Raw genomic sequence first — 25,991 nt, 5'->3', positions numbered from 1 at the left:
CGGCGGCAGCCACAGGCCTGTCAGGAGGCGGGGCCACGCGTCTGCGCACGCGCGCAGGGACACATAGGCGGAAGTGTCCCGCGGGCGCCGGAGTTGAGAGTGGTTTCCGGGGAGGCGACCGCCGAGGTGGAAAGTGCAGGAGTGGGAGAGGAGGAGGAGGAAGAGGAGGTGATGGCGACGGACCTGGGGAGGGGGAGATGCTCCGTCTGGCTGAGGCGCCACCCAGGCTGCGGTCACCCTTCCGGGTGACATACCGGCCTTGGGGTACGCGTGCCTTCGGGGCCTTTCCTGTGTTTGGGACCCAGATCTCCTCTCCTCCAGAAAACCTTGACACTGTCCATCTTCCTCATTCAGAAGGAGCATTCGAGGAGTGGATGAGGTCGGGATGGAAGGAACGGGTGACTCCCTTTTTTTAAAGAGCGGAAACCAGCCGGGCGGTTTCCAGGGAGGAGCATCTGTACCTCCTCGCCCGTTTCTCGCCCTCGGGCTGGCGAGAACTCCCTCAGATCCCAATCCGTGGACTCGCAGGGGTGAGGTGACCTCAAGGGGTCTTTTACGCTGTTCTCGGGGTCTCTGGAGAACTGTCAGTCACCTGGATACCTCTAGACTGTCTTTGCAGTTAACTATTTCCTGGTTCCGTGTTTATTAAGTAGGGGCACTCCAAGATACCCTTATCTTCATTTGGCTTTCTGTAGAATGTGATTGTTCTGGCTGGGCTATTAAATTTATGGCATAAACTTCCACTAGAAGTTCTGCAGGTTTCCTCCAGTCTTTGCAACTGAATTTTCTCTCCCGTCTTTTTATTATTTGTTAAGGAATATTGAAAGTAAAAGATGGAATGATTTGGTGTGCTAACAAAATCTTAAGTGTTGAGTATCTGCATTTTTCTACATTAGGATATCAGAAGGCTAGAACTGTTTTTCAGTTGAGCATTTTTCTAAGCAAATTGAGATAGTTTGGAACTTGGAAGAGAGCCAGCATTTCAAAATAATTTAGACAGCGTTATTTTTACGTAATTCCTTAATATATAGATTAAGTCCTAGTGTTAACTTTTTCTCTTGGGGAGAGCAAAAAAGAATAGTCTTCAAAAATTAGCACAGGGTTTCTCCACCTTTGTACAAAGAAATGAGATGGAACGTTGTTTTTTTCTGTTTTATAATCGTACACCATAGGCCATGATTGATTCCGGAGCGCAGTTAATCAAGGCATAATGGCATGGTAAGATTCTTTTATTTGTAACGTTGAGCGTGGCAAAATATAGTTAAAATCACGTTTTTTCAGGTTAATGACACCGTAATGACATTTTTTTTCCATATTCTACCTTGTTTGGTGTGGGACTTTTGTCCTTCAGATTGGAAAACTCAAAAACTCAAATAATTGTGACTTCAATAGGTCATTGTAACTCAACATTATCACTAATTTTAATTTTTAAATTACATTGTATGCCGGAAACGGTACCTTTTTATTCCATTTTAGCAGTTGAAGTTGATTATCTGTTGAATTTAGGAAGAAGTCTCAGGCAATGATACACACCTGCGATTTTTTAATGTATGTATATATATTTTTTAGTTTCAAGGATTACTGTGAGCTTCAAAAGCAAAGTACAATCTTGATCATTTAGTCTGAAAACTAATTTTAATTCCATGCTTCATTTTTGCCCCCTGCACCACAATTTTTTTTTGGATGATGGTTAATATCAATCATTAATGTTTGAAGTGGAAGGGATATGGCAAACATTCCCCAATGATCCCAGTTATTAGATATCAGCGGTCTTCATCAGTCACACTTTCTCACTAGTGATGTTATTATTAATAAAACAGCATTCTAAATGCAAGGCTTTGGTGGACAAGTTTTATGAGACTGATGCCTCAAGCAAAGGAAAAGCAAATTTATTTTCATGTTCATTTGAAATGTTTTGTGGGGAGTTTCAGTAGCGATGTCGGTATTTTGGCACACATGTAGAAAAGACAGTGCTAGAGAGATTTCATTCTGCACATGTGGCCTAGATCTGCAGCACATAAAGTTGCCAAGAAGTGTATTAGAAGTGGTAAAGTGTTGGAAAGGAGCTGAATAATGTTGATTAAATAAATGTTGCTTGCTGACTGGGCGCGGTGGCTCACTCCTGTAATCCCAGCACTTTAGGAGGCTGAGGTGGGCAGATCACGAGGTCAGGAGATCAAGACCATCCTGGCTAACACGGTGAAACCCCGTCTCTACTTAAAATACAAAAAATTAGCCGGGCATGGTGGCGGGTGCCTGTAGTCCCAGCTGCTCGGGAGGCTGAGGCAGGAGAATGGCATGAACCCGGGAGGAGGAAGTTGCAGTGAGTCGAGATTGCGCCACTGTACTCCAGCCTGGGTGATGAGGGAGACTCCATCCCTAAATAAATAAATAAATAAATAAATAAATAAATGATGCTTGCTAAAGAGCGGTAGAGTCCTTCACTTAATCTTACATTTTTGTTATGTGCTAGAACATCATATGAAGATACCTCTTGCCTTAAGGATTTCATAGACTTTTAGGAGAAATAAGTATAAAAACAAAAAAGCTATACCGTTATAATTTAGGAATTTGAAAAATAAGTATAATATGATATTAGGGTCCAGGACATCAACTTGTTTTTAACTTCGAGGCCTTATTCATGGATGCAGCACGATCAGGCTTCACGTTGAGCCATGCGACAGATGGGTCAGAAAGGGAAAAATTGATTATAAACAGTCTAGTAATCTAGGCAAGAGAAAATGGCTGCCTGATGGAGTAGGGTCCGAAACAGATTTTAGATATAGTTATAGATGTAGAGTTAACACGAATCTTGGCAAAGTATAGAACGTGAGGAAAAGCAAAGATTGTTAAGATAACTCCCAGATTTTTAGCTTGTGTTTCATACTAGGTACTGTTAAGTGAGATTGGGAATATAGGAACCAACAGTAGATTTGTTTTGAGGGGAAAATAATCAGCTTTGGCCATTTTAAATATGAGGTGCCAGCAGAGCTTATGCGTGGAGGTATCAAAGAAGCATTTAGACATAGAACTCTGGATCTCAGGAGAGAAGGCAGCCTTGGAAATTCAGGTCTATATTTCCAGCTGCACATCAGAGGGGTGAGTCATCTTGAGCACACCGTATCACCCTAGCAATATTTCTAAAAAGTTGAAGGATGACAACTAACACACTTGTGTACTGTCATATGCCAGGCAATGTTACATTTATTTCATACAGTCCTGACCAAAATCCTGTGATAAGCACATTGTTAACTCCCCCCACTTTTGAAGGTACAGAACCTAAAGCTCAGAAAAGTTAAACAATTTGCCCAAGGCTTCTCAGCTAATAAGTAGCAAAGCCAGAACTGGAACTCATATCTGTCAAAATTCCAAAGCATGGGGAAAGCATTATGTTATACTGCTTTCTTATACTATTACGTATAATTGTATTGAGTCATTACAGTATGCTTGGCAGTTTTCTAAATTGCAAACATCTCAGAAGAAGGTGACTTTGGGAAAGCGTGACCTTCTGGAGAAATGTTTTGATGCCAATAAAAGCAGGAAAGATATTTTCTAGTTTTATTTATTCTGTATGTATGTGTAAATATATAAGCATTGTTTGTAAATTTCCCCACTCTTTTTCTATAATATTTTCAGTTTTACTGATAAAGTTTGCCAGTACCACCATCCATTTCAAAAATCATACCCAAGCAGAAGGTGAGTGACTGCAAGCTGAAGTTTGAGGGTGTCAAGAGAAAGGATCAGTTTATTTGGTTCATCTGAATATCACGTCAGAGTATATGCCAGGTGTCAAGGACACAGAGATAAATAAGATTTGAATCTTGCCTTTCAAGTTCTGTTTTCTAATAACTGGGGGGATTAGTGATGGTGTCACAAAGGAGAGGATATTAAAGCTGAACTTCCAAACCTGACCTTAAGAAGACCTCAGACTGAAAGGACATCATGAGCAGAAGGCAGGGGTGTTTGAAAGTCCCTGGTGTATTTCAGGAATGAAACATGGGTGGTTTACGACTTTATTGAGAGTGGTGGGAGAGCAAACTTAGAAACCTATGTGAGGCCGGGTTTATTTGAATGGTACTCTGTATCTATGCCCACACAGAGAAAAGAGTAAATTGTTAAGGTTTTCGTCTCTTCGTTTTGAATGTAGATTCGAGCACAGATTTGACCAAATATTTAGGAGAGGTAATTTAAAGCATGGTTTTAAAAGAAAGTCACATCTCAAAGATGTCCTGCGAGATTACATAAAAAGTCTTACAAATGACAGTGATTGAAACATAATGTGGGTAGCAAGAGCAAAGGAAAGCGAAGAATAAACAAGAGAAACGCAGTAAACTTCATGGAATTACTTTTCTATTTAGGAATATGGCAGATGCCCTATAAAATGTTGTGGTGACTGCGTGTTTTTAGTTACAAGTGATATTCAGATCCTTGACCCCTCCTTTAATTCCTTAGGATGACCTGGTTAACCTCTGTAAATTAGCAAACTAGAAGTGATCATGAAGAGGCGACTCTAATTTTGGCCATTTTAAACCATCTTGGTAACAGTTTAAAAAAAAAATTACCAAAGGAAAACACTGTCAAAATTATTCTTATTTCTCTTTATGCTGCAGAGTTTAAATTTTTGTTCCCACTGGAATTAAAAACAGATGAGTCGTTTCTAAGAAAATAACTTCTTTTACATAGGTTTGTTCTGTACTTTGTCATAATTCTTCAGTCTTTCCTCAGTCTTTACATGGAGTTCATATTTTCAGTTTTTATAAATCCAAAGAGAAATTGGTGGCTTCATAACTTTTTTTAGACTGACAAAAAATGACATATTTTCTCCAGCCTTTTACATCCCAGAAGAATGTAAATTAAATTAAAATGGTTTGCTCCAGAGGAAGAAAATATTTTTTAAGCTCAGAGATGCTACTGCTGAAGCATATTGTGCTTTCTGTAGTCTGTGATAAATCTAGCTTTTTAAGGACATTAGTTTTGGGGTTTGTTTTTGTTTTTGTTTTTGTTTTTGTTTTCATTTGTTTTCTAGAGACAGGGTCTGGCTCTGTCGCCCAGGCTGGAGTGCAGTGGTGCAATCATAGATTACTGCAGCCTCAAACTCCTGGACTCAAGTGATCCTCCTGCCTCAGCCTCCTGAGTACCTAGGACTACAGGTGTGCACCACCATACCCAGCTAATTTTTTTATTTTATTTTATTTTATTTTGTAGAGAGAGGGTCTTGCTATGTTGCCCAGGCTGGTCTTGAACTCCTGGTCTCAAGCAATCTCTATGCTTCAGCCTCCCAAAATGTTGGGATTACAGGCATGAGCCACCACACCCAGCCTTTGGTTTTTTAGTTTATTTTTTAAATGTCATTAGCAAATATATCTTAGAATTGTCTTAGTATTTAAAGGAGAATTACTTAGTTTTTACTCTTCTACAAATAAAGATTGACTTTAATGTTGAAGATGTTATGCATCAACTATATATATAACGCAAAGGTGTGTTCTTTGATGAAATACTAGCTTTTGTTGCTGTGGAAGTAAGTATGGTTTATATTCAGTTTAGTGATGTACTAATCTTTATCAGCGGTAGATGAGTAGACAAATTGTTTAAAGATTGTAGGCATATTGTTTTTGGTGGTTTGGAACCTAGAATACAGGAATTAATATACTAATATCCAGAGAGAAGCAGACATTTGTATAATTTTTAAGTATGATTTGGAATATTATTTGGAGGATTAAACTTTATCATCTAAATGTTTTCTTTTACTTGCTTATTTCCTTCTCTAGGACTTGACACAGCAAGCAGGAGACATAGAGAACAAAAGAGTCGAGGAAACCAACAAAGATAACTCTGAAAGCATTGAATGCAGCAAAATAACAATGGATCTCAAGTTCAACAATTCCAGGAAATATATTTCTATCACTGTGCCATCCAAAACCCAAACAATGTCACCACACATCAAGTCAATTGATGACATCGTGGTGCTTGGCATGAATCTCAGCAAGTTTAACAAACTTACTCAGTTTTTCATATGTGTTGCTGGAGTTTTTGTATTTTACCTAATTTATGGGTATTTACAGGTAAAAAAGTTATGTTTGTAATATGTTAATTATTTATAATAATTGCAGTCAGTATGGGCACTTACTAGTTTTGCCCGAGATAGTCACTTAAAGGATACTGGCTGATTCATAAATTTGAATTTTTTAGTATAGTAGTAGAAAAGAGCTTCTTAAAAGAGAAAACAGATCAAAATTCAAGAGTTAAATATTTTAAGTGGGGAGGAGGCACATGTAGAGACTACCTTGAAAAATTGTAATTATGAAAATTAATTTTTAAATATTTAACAAAATGTAGGTAATAATTGCAACCATGTGTTTCCAGGAGAAATAAATGATTCAAGTTCTGATTGATATCTTGGAACATTATTGAATGATAGTGTAGTTTACTTGATTCTTGGAGCTCGATAATAAAAGATTCATTCTTGCAAAAATATATCAGGATATTTTATGGTTTTCTAAAGGTATCTGTTTAATCCTATAATATTTGAATTATTTCTTTTTTAAACACCTCTTATATTCTCATTCTTATTTGCTTTGTCTTCTAACTTTGCCAGAATCTTATTGTTCTGTGATTTTTTGCTGGCACAAAACATTTCTAACACTGCAACAATTTGTCTCACATTTACATTATATTTGGAGAAGTTGTATACCTTTGGCCAGGAGCAAATTTCTGACCTTCAAAGACATGGGCTGGATGGGTGAGGATCCGGGCTAGTGAAAACAGGATGTTGGAATGGGTTCTAATTATATTAATGGTCATTTAATTAGTGGATATTTTCCCATAACAAGAGAAAGCCTTTGTAATTCAAGGAAAGGAAAATGATGTATTTTCTTAAAACACAGATAATATTTCCAGTATTCTTTAATACTAAAAAGTTAGTGAATTTAAAAATTGTATTCTTTTTCATTGTCTTGTAGAGATGAAATATCAAGGGAAATGTAAGTGAACATGGAATTGTGACTTTTTTAGTTAGCTAACTTGCAAGAATGCTATGAAGAATGTTAATGTAAAACAAAAACGAATTATAAATTTTAATAGTTATAACTGATATTCCACTAGTAGGTGATATAAAACTTGAGATGCCACAATGAAGAACAATTAAAAATAGAGATTAGAATTTCTTGTTGAGAAACATTTTAGAAACATTTTTTTCTTCAGTATACCACTGTTACCAAAATAGCTTGGGAACAGAGTTAGCCATTGCAATGGAAAATGAATTTGAAATTTGCCCTGTAAGTTTCATTAAATACATTATATCTAAATAATCAGGTATTTTAGTTTATAATTGGTTTATGCAAAGTTTTTTTAAGTTACACAAACCCCTGCTAATTATGTGTTTATAACTTAACCACTTTCATTTTGTGAAAACTGACATTGCTATTGTTACATATAATCACATACCAAAATAGTTCAGAGAAAATGGGGTTTGGTAATGAAGTGTTTTTTAATAGATGTACGCATATTCATACATACACTTCATTTATTCGATTTGATTTATTGATCAATTTGATTTATTCAATTAAAAAAACCAGATAACTATTAGAATACCTCTTAGTGACTTGTTAAGAATGGCTTATTAATGACTGATAATAAATATTACTTTATAATATGTTTAGGCAAATTAACCATTTCCTCTAAAAGAAGGTTTATATCATCTATGGCACAAGAATTTCAAAAAATAACTATCAATATGAAAGAGCTTCTGACCTCTCTAAAATTAGAGACATTTTATTGTTGTTGGAGGTGGGGCTTGGTTTCTTTAAAAATGTTGTGTTTGTAAGAATTTATTTTTAGGAAATTAATGTGCTGCCTTGGACTTAACAGTGTTCATGTGTCTTTTGACAGGAATTAATATTTTCAGTGGAGGGTTTTAAGTCCTATGGCTGGTACCTTACCTTAGTGCAGTTTGCCTTTTACTCCATATTTGGCCTAATAGAACTTCAGCTTATTCAGGACAAAAGGAGGAGGTATGTGGTTTGTTTTTATTTTTTGATATTTCACTCGTATTAGTTGAATTTTTTTGGCATACTGAATATGCATGAAATTTATACTTCTATTAACAAAATATCTAATAAGCATGATCTCTTGTCAGTATAACCAACTTAATAATACTAAATACATTTTATTCATTTATACACTGGAAAAAATGAAGTCTCTCCTTAAATGCAGTATTACAAAATAAAAAAATAATAGCTTTAAGCTCAACTTATGATGTTACATCTTCTTAAAACATGATAAAAAACATGATGTACATACTTGGTTTTTATAAATTCTGCTGAAATAGGTGCAGTTACTGATTTATAGTGCAACTAACATCACAGTGGTGAAATGAAGTATCAGTACAGGTTGAGCATCCCTAATCCAAAAATCTGAAATCTGGAAATGCTCCAAAATTAGAAAAGTTTGAGTGCCAATGTGACACAAGTGGAAACTTCCAAACATAAGTACTTAACACAGATTTTGTTTTGTGCACAAAATTATATTAAATGTGCACCGTGACCAGCTCTGGGACAGTTGGGATGCAGGGCACCAAGTTCTTAAGCTGCACACAGCGTAATGACCCTCAGCCCAGCCCACGAAACCATTTTTTCCTCCTAGACTTCCTGGCCTGTGATGGGAGTGGCTGCCATGAAGACCTATGACATGCTCTAGAGACATTTTCCCCATTGTCTTGGGGATTAACATTCAGATCCTTGTTACTTAAGCAAATTTCTGCAGCCAGCCTGAATTTCTCCTCACACAATGGGTTCTTCTTTTCTACTGCTTCGTCAGGCTGCAAATTTTCTGAACGTTTTTGCTCTGTTTCCCTTTTAAAATGGAATGCTTTCAACAGCACCCAAGTTACCTTTTGAATGCTTTGCTGCTTAGAAATTTCTTCCACCAGATACCCTAAATCATCTCAAAGTTCCAAAGATCTCTAGGGCAGGGTCAAAATGCCACCAGTCTCTTTGCTAAAACATAACAAGAGTCACCTTTGTTCTAGTTCCCAACAAGTTCCTCATCTCCATCTGAGACCACCTCAGCCTAGACCTTATTGTTCATATCACTGTCAACTTTTTTGCCAAAGCCATTGAACAAGTCTCTAGGTGGTTCCAAACTGTCCTACATTTTCCTGTCTTCTTCTGAGTCCTCCAAACTCTTCCAGCCTCTGCCTGATACCCAGTTCCAAAGTTGCTTCCACATTTTTGGGTCTCATTTCAGCAACCTCACTCCCGGTACCAATGTACTGTTAGTCCGTTTTCACGCTGCTGATAAAGACATACCCGAGACTGGGAAGAAAAAGAGGTTTAATTGGACTTACAGTTCCACATGGCTGGGGAGGCCTCAGAATCATGGCAGGAGTCAAAAGGCACTTCTTACACAGTCGTGGCAAGAGAAAATGAGGAAGATGCAAAAGTGGAAACCCCTGATAAAACCATCAGATTTTGTGAGACTTAATCACTACCATGAGAACAGTATGGGGGAACCCCCCCCCAACAATTCAAATTATCTCCCACTGGGTCCCTCCCACAACACATGGAAATTATGGGAGTACAATTCAAGATGAGATTTGAGTGGGGACACAGCCAAACCATATCAAAAATGTTCTGTAAAATTACCTTCAGGTTATATGTATAATGTATATATGAAACATAAATAAATCTCATAGTAAGACCTGTGTCCCATTCCCCAAGATACCTTACTATGCAGACGCAAATATTCCAAAATCTGAAAAAAATTGATATTTGAAATACTTCTAGTCCGTCCCCAGCAATTTGGATGAGGGATACCAAGTCTGCATCTGTTGTTATAATGCTTTTTTAGAATGTGAAGTTTTTGTGGGATATGCCCCAGCTGACATTGCCATAAGATGTCCAATAACTGAGGTTGCATTCTTAAGTATTAGAGAAATATATATCATTCCTTTTCATCAAGACCAAATGTGCTTGTTTGACAATATCATTTCAGTTAGCAACCATCTAGATTTGAGAAGTATCTTGATACATTTTTAATGACATATAGAACAATATGCAATAAAACTTAGTCTCTGATTACAAACAGAAAGTGGTTAAGAATTTGAATATAAAATTTTCTTGGTTAATGTAAGAAGTGTGCTTATTCTGTCATACCCTAATGTGTGTATATATCATGTATCTATTGGGCAGTTTAAATATAATAACGACTGTAATACTGACATACCTTTATACAAATATTTAATCCTTTAGTGAAGATTTCAAAAATTGTGCAGCTTTTTTTTTTAATCATAAAACGGTTTTGAAGTTTGTGTCAAGGTAATACAGTTTTACATATTTAAATCTATATTATAGGTTTCTTCATGGGTCTAATTTTGCCTCTCAACTTGTCTTTATTGCCAATAAATTACTGTAGGAATTACTGTAAAAATATTTGAACCTGAGAGTTTCATCTTCGTTATTTTTTTGTTTTATCATGATTCTCCATGATAGAATCATGGAGGCAAGCCAGTGAAATCCAACTTCCTCATTTTACCAATGAGAAAACAAAGACCTAGAGGAGTACTGGGAATAGCCATAGGTGATAGAATAGGAAGTAATTAAATATATCTGTCAAGACTAATACATAAGGAAGCTTGATGATGATTCACTACTTATTGCAAACTACTGGGCCTTCTAAGGTAAGATTGCTTCTAAGGTAAAAGACAGGAATACTGTCTTTGTACGTGAAAAATGATACAATGACGATGCATGTCCTGTTACATTTCAGAGAGAAACACCTCCCTATAAGCTACCCAGATGAGAGGGGAGGGGGCCTCAAGCCGTGTTTATCCCAACTTTTAAATCACATGACCATAACATATTTTTAAAAAATAATAATTTGTAAGTGAAACAATTTGGGAGAAGAATTTATGTATTTATAATAAATGTAATGAATTTATTTCTGAATTTATTTCTGCATATACACCCATATCTGAATTTATTTAATGGTACTGCTACTCAAACCTTTAATTAGCTGAGCTCTTTGCTGTTGTTATTTTTTTTCTTCTTCCTAATTTATATAAATACCGACATACTGGAATAAGTACATCAATACTCATTGAGAATTTGGAGTTAGACACATGGGTTTGGGTCTTGGCACTTGGGTCTTATTACATCTGTCAAGACCTCAGAGAAGTTTCTATAATACTCTAAATTTTATTTTGAGGATCATATGTGGTAATGCATGCTAAAGTACATCATTAACTGTAATATCCTAAATGTACTGCTAATTATTTTTCATCAAAGAATACCTTGTAACGTTATTATTAATTACTATGAGTTTTTAATTAAGGAGAGCTCTCAGATTTGTCTTGAAGAGGTTTTCAAAGTTAAAATTTTCTCCCCGGCCAGGCGCGCTGGCTCACGCCTGTAATCCTAGCACTTTGGGTGGCCGAAGCAGGTTGATCACCTGAGGTTAGGAGTTCAAGACCAGCCTGGCCAACATGGTGAAACCCCGTCTCTACTAAAAATATAAAAAGCCAGGAGGACGAGGCAGGAGAATGGTTTGAACCCGGGAGGTGGAGGTTGCATTGAGCCAAGATGGCGCCACTGCACTCCAGCCTGGGCAACAAGAGCGAGACTTGGTCTCAAAAAAATGTTTCTCCCCATTTCTAAGGAAGCAAGCAATCGACATATTAAATAAAATAGAAATAGTGAATATTCTGGAGGCAAGCTGATCAAATCTAATATTATTCTTCATTTTACCAATGAGAAAACAAAGACCTAGAGGACTGCTGAGAATTTTTTTGAGCTCCTTTTGGAGCTACTTTTGGATTTGGTTCCCCTGAGTTTCAGGCTGGTTTTCTTTCTACCTGTACCGTGCTACTTTTCTACTCATTCCTTGTAATTTTTCTGACTTGAATTTTTATTCTCTGCCAATGATTTGCCATTTATCTTTGAGGAAATCTGACCACCTTGACTTTTTTCATTTTACCTGGAGAAGTGGTGCTCCACCGTCACTGATGATACGCCAGTGAGGGTCAAACCCCATGGATGTCATGAACACATTTACATTGATGCATATGGGCATGCCAAGTTGTGCCCACGTGGATTTTCATGGTTAACTACTCTATTAGTACTTAAGTAGAAAAAAAAACCCTCAGAATCAAAATGTAAATGATGCATTTTAATTGACTTTTTCTAGTAAATGATTTTACCTTATATCTAACCATATAAAAGATGAGGAATTTTGTTGCCTTAATTTCAATGTCAACACAAATTCTAAAATGGAAATTACATCTAACTCTCCAGCATTGTCAGTATGAATAGTGCCTCATTGTGTTTGTGTTCATCATACCAGCGTACAAGATTATTAGTTTAGACCATTAAATATCTAGTCAAAGTGAGCATATGCTCACAGTAATGGCTCAAAATTCTGAAGATGCTGAATTAAGAATCTCCTTTAGGAACTTTAGATAGAGCCAAAGTTAAAAGACTTGAAATCATGAGGAGAGAGTCAGATACCTCATCTTAAAAGTTGATTATTACAACATGGAATACAGAGAGATGATCTATAAGATATTATAATAAAAATTATATCTAGGGTTTTAAACCACATGAACTTTTCCTAGAGAAATTCTTCTTGGGTTACTTTAACAGAATGGATAGATGTATTTTTCCTAATGCTAGATGGAAACATTAGGAAACAGAACAACAATTCAAGAGTTAAAAATTCATTTTAAAATAGTTAAAGTACCTTTTACCATTATGGAGGCCAACATTAGCTGGGCATGGTGGTGCACACCTGTAGTCCCAGCTACTCAAGAAGCTAAGGCAAAAGAATTTCTTGAACCCATGAGGCAGAGGTTGCAATTAGCTGAGATCGTGCCACTGCACTCCAGCCTGCGCAACAGAGCGAGACCTTGTCTCAAGCAAACAACAAAAAAGAAGCTCTTTTTTTCTAACTTTGGTTAAGATGGTTTTTATTTGTGGCTAGAACTGCTGTTTAAAAAAAACAAACAAACAAAAAAACCCTTTTGTCAACATTTATACCTTCGGTAAAAATCTAAACTCTTTTTTACGTAATTGAGTGGCCTCATTTATGATTGATTAAATAAAGGTAAATTGTTATTTTTATAAACTTTTTTTACTAATATTTCCAGAAATAGTAACCAGAAATTAGAAAAGTAATTAGACATTTACACATTGTGAACACATTATCTTTTAGTAGTATGAATTGGGTCCCAAAATGAAGGTTTTAAAAATTGTCTTTTACAGAATACCAGGAAAAACCTACATGATAATAGCTTTTCTAACTGTGGGTACTATGGGGTTATCAAACACTTCCTTGGGCTACCTGAATTACCCTACCCAAGTCATCTTCAAGTGCTGCAAATTGATTCCTGTTATGCTAGGAGGAGTTTTTATTCAAGGTATAGTAATTACATGTTTTTTATACTCTTTAAAACTAATAGGCTATGTTATGGCATCTAGCATTAGGAAAAACATTAAACTTTATTATATTTTCAATGAGCATTCTAGGTATTGTAACAATTCTGAATGATGTCTTACCAAAATAAGGTATTCTAAAAACACTGATGGCCGGGCACAGTGGCTCACGCCTGTAATCCCAACCCAACACTGTGGGATGCCAGGGTGGGCGGATCACAAGGTCAGGAGTTCAAGACCAGCCTGGCCAATATGGTGAAACCCTGTCTCTACTAAAAATACAAAAATTAGCCAGGCGTGGTGGTGCACAACTGTAGTCCCAGCTACTCCGGAGGTTGAGGCAGAAGAATTGCTTGAACCCAGAAGGCAGAAGTTGCAGTGAGCCGAGGTCACAACACTGCACTGCAGTCTGGGTGACACAGCGAGACTCTGTCTCAAAAAAAAAAAAAAAAAAAAAAAACGCTGATATGCCTTAGTGTCTGAAGTCAGTAATTAGGACTTAAGAAAAAGAAAAGATAATACTTCGTTTTATTATTTTATTTTGGAATCTACCACATTTCCAGCAATACTATATTTACGTATTAAAAGTCTAGCTCAGAAGTACGTGGAAAAGTCCCTTTTTTCAGTTCCTTCATTCTTCTACTCTCCAGGGCTGCACACTTCACCTCCATTGTCCATGGGCAGTTCTCATATTGAAGTAGAGTTTAATCTGAGCAGAACTGCATTTTTACCAACCCTGCTGGCTTAGTGATTTTTAGAGCCCCAGCTAAGTGACGAGTTTTGTGGAAATAGGAGTAAAAGAGGAGGTAGTGATAGCAACAAACAGTGAAAGTAGCTTCTGTTGTTCTTATTAATTGTCATCAGGAATATTCGTGTTTTAATAGTCGGGTGTTTCTGTGTCACTGAAGTTCTTATACAGCCTGATTTCATTTATGCATTAGATACCATCCCAGAATACGCCTTTAAAAATGAAAGTGTTTTCAACTACTTCACGTATCACTTCAGGATAACTTCATGTAGGAAAAAATAATTAACCTCAATCCCTATTAAAAATCACATTTATTGTCCCAACTGACTAGGCATATATAATATTGTCCTTATAAACCTTACAAAAAAGTCATACTGTATTTTTTTTAAAATAAGGCAATATTAAAATAATTTTCACCTGCCTGGAAGTTAATCTCATTATGATATTTGCAAACTTAGTTATGTAACCAGATTCATTAGTCTGGTTACTTTGTAAACTTATAAACTACAAGAAAATTCGTAACCTTTTATTATGCATAAAGTAAAATAGGCACTAAATTTCCAGGAAATTTTTTAAATGTTTGTGGATGTGCATTATTCTTGCTGTCAGTTTTTGCCAGAGTATGTATTTTAGTATCACTATTATACCAGATAAAGTAGCTCTTGTTTCTAACGTATAGGGACATATTGCTTCCCATTGGTAGTTTTCAGAAGCCCTCTTGTGACCGTCTGCTGCTTTGACCTAAGTGTTCACGTTTTGGGCATTGGATATAAAAAAACGAATCCATGTTCTACTTAACACCTAGAGCAAACACAAAGCTGGGTGGGTATTTGCATAATGAAGCCGACTTACATTTGTTTTATACAGGAAAGCGTTATAATGTTGCAGATGTGTCTGCTGCCATATGTATGAGCCTTGGCTTGATATGGTTTACCCTTGCTGACAGCACAATTGCACCAAATTTCAACCTGACAGGTAAGCAATTTATATTTCTAGCTTTTATAGGCATTTTAGTTTAGAATACGAATTTCAAATATTTTGTAAGCATTTTAAATGATAGTATGACAGCTGCAATTTTCATATCTAACATAAAGCTTTTGGACTTTCCATATAAGGTGTGGTGAAAGTACCACAGCTCTGTAGATAAAGCAATTTGTTTGTTTGTTTTTTAGTGTGCTTGCATTTTGACAGGAGAGGATGCTATTTGCCTAGTCAAAATCTTTGATAAGCTGAATTGGAAATACACATATGAGTTATAGGGGAATAACAGTAGTAATTGTTTTCAACTATCATTTGAAAAAAAACTTTGGAACTTGCACATTTGCATGTAACTGTTTTAGCTAAAGAAGGAAAGGTATGCTGTGCTGTTATATTAAACAGTTTAACATAAATATAGACATTACCTTAAAGTGCTTGAAGTTTCTACTGTAAGTAAGTTTTCTCTATAGTGTACTGTGTGAAATTTTGTAAATTAAATTTAGGGTTTTCAAAAGCAGACTAGTTATTGCAGTATTTTTAGAAATGAGAATTAAGTATCAGAATTCTATTTTTCTTTGAAAAAGAAATTGGGGGGGGTACTTTGGTGTTTATATATGCAGTATTGTCAGTTTTACTAATAAGACTAACTTGGTGACATTCCATCTCCTAATCTGACAAAAATAGAATTTAAAATATCTGGGACTCTATAGAAACTGAGAGAACAGCAATAATCATAATAACATCAGCAAGTACAAAGTATGTTTGAGAAAAAGTCCAAACTATTACATAATGAAAAACATCGTTCACATCAGCTTCACTATTCTTCCTAAGAATCCGAACCTCTTACCAGTTGTCAATCTTACTTACTAACCTGGTTAACCAAACTGAATGAATGTATTTAACTGTAACCAGTTCTGCATCTTGGAGCAACCCTTTAGCAACCCCAAGGTTCTGGTAGAACCTACCAGAACTCACTCACTGCTTGATCTTAGAGAAAGTGTATAGTTGCAGATGTTTCTAACATGGTGTAGATCAGCAATCCCTAACCTTCTTGGCACCAGGGACTGGTTCCATGGAAGACAGTTTTTCAACAGGGAGTGGTGGGGGAGGATGGTTTCAGATGAAACTACTCTCCCACCGCAGATCATTAGGCATTAGATTTTCATAAGGAGTGCAACCTAGATCCCTCACATGTGCAGTTCACAGTAGTGTTCCCACTTCTATGAGAATCTGCTGTCGCAGCTGATCTGACAGGAGGCAGAGCTCAGGCGGTAATGCTCGCTCACTGGCTGCTCATCCCCGACTGTGCAGCCAGGTTCCTGATAGGCCAGGTACTGGGGCTTGGGGACCCATGGTCTAGATCTTTCAGGATTGCTTCAAGGAAGATTATACTTGAAAACTGAGAGAAGTGACTCTTGTACTTATGAAAAGGCAATATTAGAGAAGGCACCAAATTAGCAGTGAGAGACGTGGCTTCAAATTCTATTTGAATTACTTAAAAATATAGCCACAGGTAAATTGCCACACCCCTTTGTGCTTCACCCATAAAACAGAGAATAGTAACTCCCCACATGGAAAGATAGTGGGAGGACAGACTGAGATGAAGGAATAATGAATGGGAAATTACATACACAGGATGGCAGAGGGCGTGGTGATGGTGACAGCGATGGAAAGAGCTGAATCCAGTGGTTCTGTACCTTCTCACTGTAACTTAAGTGCTAACCCTGTCTGAGTTCCATGGACATATTTTTGTAGAGAATTAGAACCCAACCATACTTCATCATTAAGAATAATCCATGAGCACTTAAATCCCTATTCTGATCTATTAGAATATATTATCTAAAGGAGAGGAGGTTAACTGTTAAAATGGTTATTTAAGATAGATACAAATAAAACTTTGAATATATAAAGTGTATATGTGTGTGTGTATATATATATATCAGAAGTTAGATGATACAAAGTTGAATAAGTATAAAAACTTAAATCTTAATTGACTGAGGTGCATACACGTGTGTCCATACACTTTTCTGCTACCTATGGTTGCTTATGCATTAACAAAAGGAGAGAAAAAATTTCTCTACACCCCATCAGACTCATAGATACAACTAAGACTGCTCTTGACTCCTTCTGTAAAGCACAGTGACCGATGACCCTGCGTCCTAGACACTGTCAGTTACTAGCCTGCTTCCCAAGTACACACGCGCACTTGATGCTTCTCAGGAATGAATAGTGTTGACTCTCAGATTTGTTTATGTCAGTTGTACCTTTATTATAATTATGTCATAACTCAGTGTTAAGTTTTTCAAAAATGAGTATGAACAAAGAATTGTTTTTGTGAAAACTGAGTTAACTGACACAACTTGATTGACAAGCAATAAAATCACTATTGAATGAGGTGTGGGTAAAACCACTGTGAATAATGGAGGGAAGCTCATAAACATGGGAAAGGATTCTGTACTCTGCAGGGCACTTTTAAACAAAAACACCTTGGAAATCACGGAAAGTGTGTGCTATTAGCGTGTTTATACAAAGGAGAAAATACGGAATTCTATTCAGGACCCATGCTCAAAGAAAAAGGCCCTGACAGCTGCGTGCATGTTTATGTGATTTAAATTAAACATTTTAGTAATAATAGGGTTTTTCAAAAATGGCTTTTCTCTTCATCTGTTTTTTTTGTTTTGTTTTGTTTTGTTTTTTTAATTAACTGACTAGCCACCAATCCCAATAGACAGATATCCTAAGAGTTTCTTCTACACTTTCAGAACTAGTGGAACTATTAGACTAGTGGAATATTTGTGAAACTGTTATTTGATACGCTATTGAAATGTGATAATGGTGACAGAACTCACTCAGTTTATTAGTGTATCTTTTTTAATATCATCACCTTTGTACTTGTTACACCTGATTGTGAATAAGAATATTCTGGATTACCAAACAAACATGGTTGAAGATCTGCTTTTGTTTTTTAGACCAATGAAATTTCTGATAAAGCTTGATTATAGTTCATACGTTTAAATAAGGAGGTTTTTTTGTTTTTTTAATACCTTCTTGAAGGTGTGGTGCTTATTTCCCTGGCCTTATGTGCAGATGCTGTCATTGGAAATGTTCAAGAGAAAGCTATGAAACTTCATAATGCTTCTAATTCTGAAATGGTAAATACTCTAGTGCTTTTTCTTCAAATTAGACAGACTTAAACAATGGTGATGTACGTAATGTGATGAAATAATTATAATATCATTATAACTGGCATTGCATTTTTAAGCGGTCATTTTTATAAAAGTAATACATTCAAACATTATAGGAAAGTAAAAACTAAAACTACAACTAGCAGTGCTAACCACTTGTTGCATAGTTAACAAATTTTTTCCTCATTGATTTAGTTTTTATGTATTAAAATAAAATCTTTTGTTAGGTCATTTCTCTTATCTCTTTCTAGTGGGTAGTATTTTTCCATGTAGAAGTTTGTAATTTTTATATGGCCCAGTTTGTCTTTTCCTTGCTGGCTTCTGGCTAAGTATCATGGTTGAAAAGAGCTTTCCCAACCCTGAGATTTAGAACATTTCATCCCTGTTGCCTACTAGTTTTGTGTTTTCCTTTTTTATTAAGCCCTTGATCCAATCTAAAACTTTTTAAAAAGAACTTTTCTTTCAAATGACTACCCATTTTTTCCAATATCATTTATTGAATAATCCACTTTCAGCTCATTTTAAATGCCCTCTTTATCATATCACACTCTAGTGTGGCATTCAGAATTGTATTTGAATTTATTTTTGCAATAGTACATATAATGACAGCAGCTTTATCATACATTTATTATCTGTTAGGACTAGCTACCATTGTTCCTTTTCTTTTGCAGAATATTACTACCCGTAGTTATTCTGGGGTGTTTATAGTCCCAAATAAACTAAAAATTCCATTGGTATTGTGATTGGTATGGCATTGAATTATAAATTAATTTAGGGAGAATGGCATCTTGATTATTTCAGTCCAAGAATAAGGTATGACTTTTCTTTTACTCAAGTGGTCTTTTTTTCAATGTCCATTAGAGTTTAAAGTTTTCTTCATGTAAATCCAGCACATTTCTTATTAAAGGTATTGTTAATAATAACTTATTAAAGTTATTTCATCTTTTTGCAGTTATTGCAAATAATATCTTTCTGTATGTCTTGTAACTGGTGTTTTTTGCAAATAATGTCTTTTTGTATATCTTGTAACTGGTTTTTATATAGGAAAATTGTGTGTGTGTCTGTATGTGTGTGTGTGTGTGTGTGTGTTTACATTAATTTTATAACCACCCACCTTGCTGGACAGAAAGAGCATACTGAATTAAGGATAGAGAGGACTATTCTTTCCTGTTATTTTCTTGACACAGAATGGGGCAACTTAAGTACTTTCTAATAACACAGGAACTTGGTTAAGAATTTTCTTCTTCATCATCACTACTCGTTGTAGATAAGGTCAGGATGGGCGCAGAGAGAATTGAGGGAGTGTAGGTTGTTAGAAAGTTACTATAATGCAGTGGTTATGATGGTAGGCTCTGGAATAAGATAGCTTAGTTCATATCCTGGCTTTACTAGCACTCATTTGGGGAAAATTACTTAATATCTGTAAGTTATAGTTTCTTCATCTGGAAATTGGATTATGATGACTAAGAATACCCATCTCTAGGATGGTTGTGAGAAGTAAGTGGAATAATCCGTACCGAGCTTCAGCACAGTACCTGACACAGCAGATATTTAGCTTTGCTGCTGCTGCTATTGCTGCTGCTGATTCTGTTTATGAAAAGCATAGTAAATTGGGATTAAAAGGTTGGTTGGAAAATAGAGAAGTTAAGCAGTAGATATGCCATATACTGCTTATTTTCATTATATTTTAATGTCTTTTAGAACTTAATGTTTGGATTTTTTTAGGTTTTATAAGTAGCTTTAAAGCTTTTTGTTTTCTTTAAGTATTTTTTTTAGAACTCTAATATGAAAATCTGGTTTGATTTCAGTGATTGTCTAGAAAAAAATGAATATGTAAGCATATATGAAAGGATTAATATTACTAGGTGTTATTTTGGACATAAAATTGAGGCATAGACTTATAAAACATTAGAATCAAATGTCATTTCTGGAAATTTAGGCCATATTGAAATGATAATGTTTCTTTCAAAATGTTTGTTCTGCAGACCTAATTGAGCCATAGAGTTAAAACCTTTAGTCTTCTACTTTCTGTTTGATAGTACTTTTTTCTTCTTTATTTTTATCTGCTCTAGGTATTGTATTCGTATTCCATTGGTTTTGTATACATTTTACTGGGATTGACATGCACTAGTGGATTAGGCCCTGCAGTAACATTCTGTGCAAAGGTAAACAGTAATCACAATTTAAAAACAAATAAATATCTTCTGTTAAATAATTTTTTCTATATTTCTAATTTTCCTTGTTCACAAGAGGCTATCATAGATATAATGATACCTCCTTTAATATATGCCAATCAGAAATTAATTTCAGAAATGAAATGATTCATATTTAAATTTATTTTATCCTTGCTGTACCCTATGAGTTGATTTTTAAGCTGTTCATAATGTAGAAAAGTTGAGGATCTTTAATTTCAACGTTATTTTTTCATTAAATCAAAATAAGAATTTTTGCTTGACTGCATTGTCAAACAGCTTATTATTGCTCAAGAAGTTGATTAAAATCTGTAGTTTTATTGTATTTGTAATACCTCGGGGTTTGTTTCACATTTTTCTAACAGGCTTTTTTATTTTTTGCAGAATCCAATTCGGACCTATGGTTATGCATTCCTTTTTTCCCTCACTGGATATTTTGGAATCTCCTTTGTTCTGGCTTTGATTAAAATTTTTGGTGCACTTATTGCTGTAACAGGTAGGAGGGATTTACTTGCTTTGGTTATAAAATAAGCATTCACATTTTCTCTGATGCTCTTTTTCAAAACATAAGGGCAACATCTCCTTTACATTAAAAAGAAAATTATCCTATTTCACTAATTTATTCTTTGGCTTATGGCATTTCTTTATAATGCTAAAGAAAATTATTTTTGGTCTTAATTTCTTATTTTGATGATTTAATTTTAAAATCAATCATATACATTTATCAGAATAGTAACCCTTAAACGCATTAAAAGAACTTTCTATAAAATTATGATGAGATGAAGACCTCCAAAGAAAGTACTACCTTTATATTCTTCTAACCTATAACTGAAAATTTCAATTTTGTTGCATTTCAAGTATGAGAGGTACACTTTAAATAAACTTTTTAGGCCTTTCATGTATACATTTTCTAGGACACCAAGCAGATTAGCTTCCGTTTTCACCAGTAAGCACTATGCCCCTGCTCTGTGCAGGGTCTTTGCTTGGCCCTATAGAAAAATCAGTTGTATTTGTTCTGCTTTGGAGGAGTGTACTGCCTAGTGAGAGGAACAGATGAGTCAGTGTGTCACCTGTGTCATTTGCCAAAACTCTAAGGTACAGCCTTTGCCTTAGAGGTGCAGGCAGGAGTTTTTCTTTCTCACGTAAAGGAAAGCCAGAGTTGGCAATAATCATAGCTAATGCGTATAGATCCCTAGTATGTACCAGACACCATTCTTTTAATCTCACAACAGTCCTATAAATTAGGCACTATGATTGTTCCATTTTACAGATGGATAAACTGAGGCACAGGGAGGTTAAGTGACTTGTCTCATAGTCAGCCAGAGCCAGGTTCCAGTGATGGCAGTCTGGCTGCACACCTGTGCTCTTCACCATACATTATACTGCCTCTAAGCTGGTATGGTGACTCCCTGGTCATGAGAAACCCACATTCTTTCTGTCCGCTGTGTCATCTTCATCCTCATGCTATGCAGTAGGATGGAGTAAGAGAAGATGAAAATCCTGAAAGTCATACTCCGAGAAACAGCAATTCTGCTCACATTTCACCACAGCCTGGACACATGACCAAACATAGTAGCAGGAGAAGCGGAACATATACCCAGCTTAAAATACGGGTCCTTTTACTATAGAAATGAAAATAGACATTGGGAATCTGACTCTGGCATGTTTCCAGAACAGCTTCTTCCTTTGGAATTCATTCATTCATGCATAAATTACTAAGTGCCAGGAACTGTAGAGTCTTGGAATATACAGATGAATAAGGCAAGAAACTAAGTAAAGCACGTAGTCTAGTGGGAAGACGGCAACTGATGTGCAGTGAGGAGGAAAGGGCTGTCATGGAGATCTGTGCAGATCTCCCCGCTCTGCCTGGGACCAGGGAGGAAGGCTTCCAGCCTTACGGCAGACTTCAAAGTGTAGTACTTCAAAGGACAGGAGAAAGTTAATACAGATGTGTAAAGAAGATTGTAATGATTACTCATAGTCTTATCCAGAGATGACCCCTATTAAGATATGAGTATATCCTTTAGATTACTGTGTTTAAAGAATAACTCCTGCCTCTAGCTAATCATAGCTTCCATAGGAAAACCTTTCTCTAAGACTTACTGTGGCTACATAATACCATGGCCTCCATCAAGTACTTATTACAGTTATACTTTAACATTTAACTGTATTAATTATTTAATGTCTGTTTCCCTACAAGACTAAACTCCATAGTAACAGGGAACTGTGACTTTTGTGCATTTGGTTGGTTGGTTGTTTTTTACTTTCCATTGTTACTTTGGCACCTCACACAGATTCTGGCACATAGTCAGCTCTGTAAATATTTGCTGAATAAATGATTTCTAAAATATTGTCAAGATAATAGGCACATTCTAAACTAATTTGTTGCTCCTACAGTGACAACAGGAAGAAAAGCAATGACCATTGTACTTTCGTTTATATTCTTTGCTAAACCATTCACATTTCAGTAAGTACTTTTTACTCAGCTTTCAGGTACTGTGTTTCACATTTCCTCTTAATCTTAATTTCAGCTTTCCTACTTTTTCTTTTTTGTAGTAAGTGTATTTATTTTTATATAAATTAATGTGTTTTTTTTTTTTTCCTGTTATGCTTTATAAAGAAACTTTGTCATCTTGGTCTCTTAACTATCAGTGTGTCTTCTGCTATTTTGGAAATATCGGTAGTTTATTATTTTGAATTTATCATTTTTATGCTTAAATTGCCTAACCAGAGTCCAGTGCAAATGTGACCTGTTTCCATTATGAGTAAATGTGAGTGATGTGTACGTTGTTGAGATTAAGAGATTCCCCTTTGCCCTACTGCAAATATATAAATTACGTATGTATAGCACATGCTTTTAAAAAGTATTAGTTTATTTGATGCCTGTTTCCACAAAGGATTTAAGGCCGAGAAGTATTCTGTAAGTTACATCCCAAAGATTTACTTAGCTTGTATTTTTTGTGTGTGCGAAAGTGTTTACTATCATATTTACTGTCTTTACTGTTTGTTTGACGTTAGCATCATTTAAACTTACATTGGTCAGGATTGTGAAGTTTCAGACCAAAATCTTAACAATCTGTAAGTTTAGAGGGAAACATAAAATTAATTTCCATCAATGTATTACAGATTGTTATTTGTCTATAAACTAGTTTTTCTTTCTGTATGTACTAGGTATAATACATAATAGTATTATGTCATACATAAATATAATTATAATGATTCCCCTACTTTCTCAGGGATGTTTCTCTTTTTATTCCTTTATATTCTACCCAACTGAGACAACGAGTTAGACAGCTGAGTTTAATTCCCAAAATGGCCTTTGGTAGATATACATATCCAATGCTTTAAGTGTACTCTTCAGACTTTTGGTAGGAGGTTGTACTTTGAATATACTATTATCCCCAAAGCTCAAATGAACTATGTCATATAAATTTTTATAAAATATCTTTATATATACTCAATGTATTAATATGTATTAATAAAAGATACTGGATTCTATCTAATCTCATCTAAGAATACTATTTTTATTTTAATGCTATTATTGTAGAATAGCAGAATTTTACTTCACTGAAGATTTATTATGGACAAATTACCAAATTCTGTGGTTAACAGTAGATTGTTATTTTGCTAATTTTAAAATTTTTTTCCTTATTTCTTTCTCTTAGGTATGTATGGTCTGGTTTCTTAGTTGTCCTTGGTATATTTCTCAATGTTTACAGCAAAAATATGGATAAAGTAAGACTACCATCACTGTATGATTTGATAAACAAATCAGTGGAAGCAAGAAAGTCAAGGACGCTGGCACAAACTGTATAGACAGTGATTTGTCCTATTTAAAATAGAATTTTAAGGGAACAATCAATTAACTTTCCAAAGGGACTGATAAAAACCAAAGGATCTGGAGACACTGCTATCCCCTTTGTGGATAGATTTCATATGAAGTTGTTTGCGGTGTCAGCCTTTTCTTCAGAGCACTTGTTTGACTGACTTCCAAAGCAACCAAGACAGCCGCATCTAGCATGCTTTACAATAAAATGTCAATATGAAGGACTGTAATTCCTAGCATTTTATTAAGAATTTCACTGGAAATGGACCACTTGTTGCAAGACTAACTGGCTATAATTATGACATATCAAAGAAATCGATATGTAATAGCAGATTGTTTTATATTCATTCCATTTTGATGGTGTTATTTAAATTGATTCTCTGTTATAAGAGTAAACTGATGAGTTGAAGTCTGGAGAGAATAACATTCATTATAAATAAAATTATTCTGTGATCTTTTTTCAAGATGTGTTAATAGAATTTTGTTATAAAGAGAGAAATGAAAGTTGGAGTAAGGCTTAACATGCACTTTAAAACTTGAGTTTTCTCTCATTTAAAATTATTCTTTAGAGCAGGAGCTCCCAACCCCCCAGGCCGTGTACTGGTACTGGTCCGTGGCCTGTTAGGAAGCAGACTGCGCAGCAGAAGGTGAGAAGCTGACAAGTTAGCATTACCATCTGAGCTCCACCTCCTGTCAGACCAGCGACAGCGTTAGATTCTTATAGTAGCACAAACCCTGTTAGGAACTGCATATGCGAGGGGTTTGGGTTGTACGCTCCTTATGAGAATCTAATGCCTGATAATCTGAAGTGGAACAGTTTCATAGTTTTATCCTGAAATCATCCCCTGCCCCAGTCCATGGGAAAATTGTCTTCCACGAAACTGGTCCCTGCTGCCAGAAGGGTTGGGGACCACTGTTTCAGAGAAGACATGCTTTAAGTTTTATGTAGAATATAGGCAAGGTAGTAAAAACAGACATCATTCTGCATCGTGGAAGTATGTATCATAAGAAACATTTGCTACAGTTTGCCCAAGTAATACCAAAGGATTCATGATTGGATTTTTTTTAATTGAAGAAAAAGTAATTGATGTCTCAAAATTATAATAAAATAATTATAAAATTATCCTAGTTTTTTCCATAAAAGTGAGATTTAATTTGAAAGTTTGAGGACAAAATAGAATAAATTTAAGAAACACAAGTAGAGTTAGCAAATTGGGACAATATTTTCTCCCTTAGCACATTCAGGCCGCTATGTAAAATACCGTGAATGGGTAGCTTGTAAACAATGGAAATTTATTTCCCACAGTTCTGATGTCTGGAAGTCCAAGTTGGAGGTGCTGACAGATTTGGTGAGGGCCTGCTTCCTGGTTCATAGCAGGAGGCTTCTTATTATGTCCTTATATGATGAAGGGCCAAGCTCCCTTGGGTGCTAATCCCATTTTCAAGGACTCTGCCCTCATGACCGGATCACCTCCCAAAAGGCCCCACCACTTAATACAATCACTTGGGGAGTTAGGATTTCAACATATGAATTTCAGGGGGACACAAATATTCAGACTATAGCAATGTTGCATGTATAGTTTTGAGTCTAAATTCAAAGATTTGGGCACTTATTTTTAGCAGTGATTTTTAGAATTG

General features: G+C 35.6%; 1 protein-coding gene across 12 annotated transcripts; it reads left to right on the top strand.

The window, feature by feature from the left end:
* The first annotated feature begins 60 nt into the window (after positions 1-60).
* Positions 61-24,813, top strand: SLC35B3 (solute carrier family 35 member B3). 12 transcript variants are annotated; one of them, XM_073005641.1, is made up of 13 exons: positions 81-168; positions 355-530; positions 1,173-1,218; positions 5,027-5,150; positions 5,769-6,062; positions 7,888-8,009; positions 13,254-13,408; positions 15,040-15,147; positions 18,205-18,302; positions 20,408-20,500; positions 20,912-21,023; positions 22,925-22,994; positions 24,193-24,813. In XM_073005641.1, the coding sequence occupies exons 5-13, from the start codon at positions 5,862-5,864 to the stop codon at positions 24,341-24,343; spliced, it is 1,110 nt and encodes a 369-aa protein (XP_072861742.1). In that variant the 5' UTR covers positions 81-168; positions 355-530; positions 1,173-1,218; positions 5,027-5,150; positions 5,769-5,861; the 3' UTR covers positions 24,344-24,813. The 12 variants fall into 12 exon arrangements, with proteins under 12 accessions (XP_007971930.1, XP_072861744.1, XP_007971929.1 ...); XM_073005643.1 differs by lacking the exon at positions 355-530 and having other exon boundaries at positions 78-168; XM_007973738.3 differs by lacking the exon at positions 5,027-5,150 and having other exon boundaries at positions 78-168; positions 18,238-18,302.
* Positions 24,814-25,991: the final 1,178 nt, after the last annotated feature.

Source organism: Chlorocebus sabaeus, chromosome 17 (assembly GCF_047675955.1).
Source record: "Chlorocebus sabaeus isolate Y175 chromosome 17, mChlSab1.0.hap1, whole genome shotgun sequence".
In the NCBI taxonomy this organism is placed as follows: Eukaryota; Metazoa; Chordata; class Mammalia; order Primates; family Cercopithecidae; genus Chlorocebus; species Chlorocebus sabaeus.
This window is presented reverse-complemented; position numbering and strand designations above follow the sequence as displayed.